Source organism: Haplochromis burtoni, unplaced genomic scaffold, assembly GCF_018398535.1.
Source record: "Haplochromis burtoni strain Fernald_Lab_line unplaced genomic scaffold, NCSU_Asbu1 Contig_246, whole genome shotgun sequence".
Taxonomy (NCBI): domain Eukaryota; kingdom Metazoa; phylum Chordata; class Actinopteri; order Cichliformes; family Cichlidae; genus Haplochromis; species Haplochromis burtoni.
This window is the reverse complement of record NW_024582607.1, coordinates 105,793-112,722: the sequence shown is the minus strand read 5'-3', so window position 1 is coordinate 112,722 and position 6,930 is coordinate 105,793. Positions and strand designations below refer to the sequence as shown.

The 6,930-nt window shown below is 40.8% G+C and overlaps 2 protein-coding genes across 2 annotated transcripts in view; one reads left to right on the top strand and one right to left on the bottom strand.

The window, feature by feature from the left end:
* Positions 1–6,930, top strand: part of sdcbp2 (syndecan binding protein (syntenin) 2) — a 30,126-nt gene that overhangs the window by 7,476 nt on the left and 15,720 nt on the right. The gene's annotated exons all lie outside the window — the stretch shown is intronic.
* Positions 1,351–4,824, bottom strand: LOC121815587 (5-hydroxytryptamine receptor 3C-like). Its single transcript, XM_042227164.1, has 4 exons — positions 4,533–4,824; positions 3,892–4,052; positions 3,189–3,399; positions 1,351–2,668 (listed from the first exon to the last, which is right to left on the bottom strand). The coding sequence occupies exons 2-4, from the start codon at positions 4,036–4,038 to the stop codon at positions 2,439–2,441; spliced, it is 588 nt and encodes a 195-aa protein (XP_042083098.1). The 5' UTR covers positions 4,039–4,052; positions 4,533–4,824; the 3' UTR covers positions 1,351–2,438.

Sequence of the window (6,930 nt, the reverse complement as noted above, 5' to 3'; positions counted from 1 at the left end):
TGTGTGTGTGTGTGTGTGTGTGTGTGGTGGCTATATTAAACTTCCCTAAATCCTGCGGTCTGTGAAATCCCAACAGTTACATGTGGTTTGGCTGTCATATCGTGGTAAAACAAGAGTTCAATATTATAGACTCGTTAAGAAAGAGAAACCTCTTTGAAAAAACAATCTGCGTTTTTTAATCTCTATCTTCTTGCGTCTCAGTACACATCATACATGGGACAAGTGTAATCTACAGGGGCCGGGTCACGGTGGCAGCAGCCCTAAGCGGAGAAGTCTCAGACCTCTTACTGCCCGGCCCCCTCCTACAAGGTACCCTTATCCAGCATAACGCACGCTCACACAGAATGGTGGCTGGTGAAATGGCCAGATGAGACGGCATACAATCCCTCGAGGACAGTGCTCACACTAATGCCGCCTTCGGGAGACTGATATCGGCTCACGATCACAGCGGACACGAGTCACTACCTTTCATAATCCTCCAATAGATAAAACCTTTCACAATAATTGTATTCATCATTTCAAAATGATGACTAGAGAGTGGTTCTGACTAACCCAAAAGTACATATTCTCCTAACTCGAGAAAATTGTGTATCTGGATAATATCATCTTATTGACAGTCATGATGGTGACGTCTTCTACACGCGAGGACACTGCCACCACGTACTTGTGAGACAGCTATTATTGATGCCACCTTGTCCATTGTCTCTCTTTCAGTTCGTACTGGGAGTCATCCAGTACACCGAATTGAGCATGAAGGGAACGGGACAAGCATTCACGTTTCTTTTTATGAATACGCTTAAAGATGGCCGGAATGCATATCGTTCTCTCGTCTCTTAATGCAATTAATTATTTTGTGTGTTCCTAGCCTCCAGCATCTCTACCAAAAGGATAAAGAGGCTATCGATAGGAGTCTAATAACCTCTGTAGAGTTAATCAGACAAGCGTCACATACTCTCCTCTTCTCCAAGTAAACGCTCGGGTGATCAAGGCAGCGAGAGCTCGAGGACTGACTTCAGGAAATCAGATGAGATGAACACGAGACAGTAGATTTGTGTAGACAGAAACTAGCGAAATAAAATGTTTACTTACCATCATTGCGTGCTTCTGTCTCCGTCCATCGAAATAATTTATGATCGCACTAATGCGCAATTGTCGAAACTGAGTCTTTCTATGGCAATGTTTATTACGAAGATGATAGATCGAATTTGGCAAAGTCTTTTTTTCGAGTGCCATGCATAAATAACGTTCATTATTTGAACAAAGATACGTCCCAGGCGACAATATCCCACCGATGCTGCATATACAGCTCGCTTGCATGTGCAAAGTCCTTTTTGACATTTCCACTGCATTTCATCGCTGCCCTAAAAGGATCTGCTGACATCATTTCCATAATCTTCTTGTTAACTCAGATGAGAATGTTGATGAGCACAAGGCTGGAGATCATTATTATTACTCATTTATTGAGTTAAAATAGCGGACTGGATTTGTTAAAAGGAGGGTCATTTTTGAAATCATTGGTGACTGCAAAGAAACACATGCAGCCATCATCGCGTTGCATAAAAGAAATTGATTCCATCCTGTTTTTTAAAACTCCAATTGCTTATTTGTACTATGCTTTCATTTTAGAGTGTACTTAAACTCCTTTATTTGGTGCAGGAACTCATCCCTGACCCTCAGTGGGCACTCCTTTTTCTGGCTGAGGACCATGGCCTCAGATTTGGAAGTGCTGATTCTGAATCCTGCCTCTTCACACTCAGCTGCAAACCACTCCAGTGCCAGCTGGAGGCAGTCACCTTATGAAGCCAACAGAACCACATCATCTGCAAAAGGCAGAGATGAAATTCTGAGGCCACCCAAGTGGAAGCCTTCTGCCACTTGGCTATGCCTAAATATTATGTCCATAAAGATTATGAACAGATTCAGTGACAAAGGGCAGCACTGTTGGCGTCCAACGCACCAGAAACATGTTTGACTTATTGCTGGCTATGCGGACCAAGCTCCTGCAACATTTGTGTAAGGATTGAATGGCCCGTATTAATGGGGCTAGACACCCCATACTTCTGAGGAACATCTCACCAGGGACATGGGTGAATGCCTTCTCCAAGTCCACAAAACACAAGTAGACTGGTTGTGCAAACTCCCATACACCTCGAGTATCCTCGAGAGGGTAAACAGCTGGTCCAAGCAAAACATAAACCAAATTGTTCCTCCTGCATCCGAGGTTCGACTAACGAACGGACTCTCTTTTCCGGCACCCTGGCATAGACTTTCCCAGGGAGGCTCAGGAATGTGATCTCCCTATAGCTGGAACACACAATCCTCAGCCATAATGCCAGCATTATGTTGTTTAACCTAACACATAGTCCACTATAGTCAATACAGGCCACAGCTGTTTCTTCAGCTTGGGCTCTTAACAAAATCTTCTATTAATAACGGGACTATAAAAATAATAACGTACCTCTGTGAGATGGATTGAGGGAGACTGTGACTCGGTTGCTCTTTTGCTTTGGAGGGATACAAACAAGAACAGCTAGATAACGTAACACGAGGACACTGAGCCAGTGAGGCACTGCGCTGTACTCTCTGGGCTTGTACTGAATGTTTGTGATGAACAGCGTCTCCAACAGGCTGGCAACCATCAGCGCCAGACTGATGGAGAAGAAAACATCTGCAGGAAACAGCACCAAAGACAGGAAGAACTCAGAACAGTTTTCATTAAATCATTTTCACATGTGAGCTCATATTCTCTTTCTCAGTCTTAGTTACCATCGTGTTTAAGAAATGTCTGGATTACAGCCATAGATGCCTTATCTTGCTGTGTGTCTTTGACATGACAACTAGAGCTAAAAAAAAAAAACAACACACCCCAAGAATAAATGTGTCTTTAGTAGGTGGAGCCTTTTGGCAAGTTGACACTGATCGGGATCATCCAGTTTTGCAAAATGTACTTCGGTGAAGAGTTTCACAGTTTAGAAAACTTGTTTTTTTAGGAACTGACGGTTTTGGTGAAAATTAGATTTCGAGACGTCTGTTCCACAGATGTTTGAATTCAACCCTTCATAATCCAAAGGACACTGTATTGTCTTTCAGAAACACTGTCTCTAACCTCCTTAAGTGTATAAATACAGCACAGTGTATTTCTTCAAAAGAAGAACTATGCAGCCGATTCTACATTTATGTACACTCACTGATGAGCGGTGTTTTCTCCCCGGTAACAGGCAGCAGGTCATTCATTATGAGCAGGAAGACGGTGTAGCCCAGGATGAGTGTCATCTTGAAGGAGGATCTGTCCACGCTCTGTGGGGGCAGCACAAAACTGAAGAGGTCCACTGTGATTAGGAAACAGCTGGGGACCAGGAGGTTGACCACATAGGCGATTGGTCTCCGTCTGAGCACGATCTTGGGAAGAGGCAAGTATTAAACCTGTAAGATTTTTGTTCGATTGTATGCATCAATCAATCTTTTTCCTCTACAGATGTGACTGACAGAAAATGATTACATCAAGTTGTTGCTGCTAAAGTCACTGAATCATGGGATGTACTTAGTTTTTACCAACTGCTTCAGAATTTTGGTCAATAAATGAGATGTCTCATTACATCAAATATTAGAAATGAAGCTTTTAAAACGGAAACAACTTCCAAAATGCTGGATGTAATCCCTGCTGTCCTGTGCCACCACAGCACAGTTCAGTTTCTTTATGTTTCACTCATGCATCATCTGCACCTGATTTTACTTTACTTTCATTCTCACAACAAACATGTTCAATATGATAGCGACTGGTTTATAAAGGCTTCCCATAATTAGGAACTATTAAACAATAAAGTGTGATCAGCTATAACAGTACAAAATAAATTATCAGAAGGATGAAAAAGTCAGTAAAAACACGCTTACATAGTATGTGATCTCAGAGTAGCTTCCACTGTCTAAATGCAGGCTGGAATCGGCAATATTTATATCTGTCAGCTCCCACTCCCCATTGGTTACAATCACATCTTGGGACTCTTTCAGGACCTTTTCAGCTGTGGCGCCTTGAATCATCTGAATATCCGTAGCTAGAGTGACATTCAAGACTTTTGCTTATTTGCATATTAGCACATAGTTTTGTGTTAAAATCAGAATATGGATGCTCTATAGCAGGGGTGTCAAACTCAAATACACAGTGGGCCAAAATTCAAAACTGGAACAAAGTCGCGGGCTAACGTTAATATTTATTGAAATATATTTAATTCCTCCAGATATAAGAATGAATCTTTTCTTATGGACTCAAACAAGTTTTGCTGAAAAACTGAATATGGAACAAGCAAAGCTTAATACTAAACAATATATATATTAGCTGTATAATACCAGTAGGCCAGCTCTAATAGTAATTTGGTATGGCTTCGCGGGCCAAATGTAATTAGGCTGCGGGCCAAATTTGGCCCGCGGGCCAGAGTTTGACACCTGTGCTCTATAGGGATGTTTTAGAGTTTAAAAAAATAATTTTTAAGACTCTTTGAGATTTTTTTTTTTTTTACATTTTCAGGCAGCCTTACCAAAGTGTAAATATGATCCGAAGGTCAACGAGCAGTTTTGGATATCAAAGGGAAAGGTGTAGATTCCCAATTGGCAAGAAGTGACCACTGTGATGGGCTTATCATCATATACATGACCTGTATTATATAAGTAGACATAGGGAGTTTTGGTAGAGCTGGCTTCGTCCAGGCTGGAATAGAACAGAATACAATAATAAAACACTGAAAAAATATATATGAAAAACAATATATTCAAATCAGGTGATGAGTGTAAGAGAACAATAATTCATTATTATCAGGATGTCCTAAAAACTAAATGAAAAGTCTTCAGCTAATCCAAAACGCTGCAGCAAGAGTCCTGACAGGGACTAGAAAGAGAGAGCAGATTTCTCCTGTTTTGGCTTCCCTTCATTGGCTCATACATCCATCCATTGTCCGTCGCTGGAGCCTATCCCAGCTGTCATAGGGCGAGAGGCAGGGTACACCCTGGACAGGTCGCCAGTCTGTCACAGGGCTAACACACAGGGACAGACAACCCACACACACACACACACACACACACACACACACACACAGACATATACACCTCCACATTCCAATGTAAGGAACAAACACCCACTGATGTATAAATAAAGATCAGGGCAGTCTCAGAGCTGCGAGTCTCAGAGCTCTCACTCAGTGCGAGTGCTCTGTACTGCCCTTGCATGCAAGTAAAACTGTGTGTTTCTCCTCTCTGATTCTCAGCTGAAGAAGTGTTTTAGAATACATCTCTTGACAACAATAATAATAATAATTATAATAATAATAACAATAGATTTTATTTAAGAAAGTGCTTTTCAAAACACTCAAGGACACTGTACACAAGGAATAACAACAACAAACATAACAATTTACAAAATAATAAGGATAAAACGTTGAGCAAATAGATAAAATAAATTAAAGTAGCAGGAAACTCTTGAGAATCTGTTTTGTGACAATGTCCTGGTGAGATGAATCAGCATGGGAACCCAAAGAAACCTGCTGGTTTGAAGCCAGGACCTGAGTCAACATGCTACCTGAGCATGTTACCAGAGGATGCTATGGTTTATTTTACATAAACTTTGGACAACCAACTTTTTTTTTACATAAGATGTTGTCCTGTAGAAGCATCCATGAACTTTCTGTTGTGTCAGATTACCAGGCACCAGAGTACAGGAAAATATGAGCATTATTGTATAACAAAGCAAATGAGCGAGCAGGTTCTACAGTAACATACACCAGATGCAGACATGCTTCCTTGTAATGCGTAACCATGCCACTGCATGTCTTAGCCTGTTCTGCTGGACTGTTGACTGTCTACTACCTCTCATTTCCTTTTCCTGTTGCACCCAGCTGTTTGTTTGTGTTCATGATAATGTCTTCTGGCCTGAATTTTGTTTAGACTAAAACCGCAAAGGAGTCCAGGTTGCATTATAATGGTTTTTGCCATTGTAGGATGCTGAGAGCTAATACTCTCTGCTTATGTGTTTCTCCATAAGTCTTTTTTCCTCCACCTGTGTTGACTCAATATTATGTTGTGTGGCAAGCCGCCTGTGCTCTGTACAACTCATTTATATTTACAGACCTGAGTGTTATTCAGTGCAATGTTGTTGAACCTTAGCAGAGACCTTCATCATTATCACAGTTTAGAGGAGATGATTAAAAGACTTTCTTATATATTGTCCTACTTTTGTGCACTGTACACATTCTACCAAAATACCTTGTGTCATGTCTACTTTGTCCAGAATACGTCATTTACGGTAATATAAGTTCAAAGTCAGCACACACATGTGCACACCTTCATTCATCCAGTGTTAAAACAAGACTGAAGAAGATAACTGTGTCCCTAGGTGACACACATTGGAATAAGTGACCTTGTTTTTTTCTATGGTCCTTTACATATATTGACAGTGCCTGTGTGTTCACCTGGCCATTCGTTGCCAGGTTCTTCATTTCTGGAGCTTTGCTGCTAATGTTAAACTATGGAAAACTGTTCCATGTACTGTCTGGACAAAAAGTCTCCTTATCTTGGATTTATTCACCGCCTAACACAGATTTAGAAACACAGATTTAGAAATAGCCAAATGCTATTTCTAAATCTGTGTTAATGTGCTTACGGTTTGGCAATATGATAATACAAAGTGAGAGGTTGCTAAACAGTTATTTTCTGAGGGTGAAGAAAATGTATTTGATTTGATTTATTTCATCTCGATATACAGCGACAGTTGAATTAGTTGCTAGAAGAAGTCTTTAAAACATGTAAAAAGCTCACTGAGTGTGCCGAGGTGGAGACCAACCACAAGATGAGGGACTCAATGGAAAAGCAGCTGGTTATTAGAGCAGGACGATATGATCAAAAATATTTATCACGATATACATTTGAAAATTTGCGATAACGATA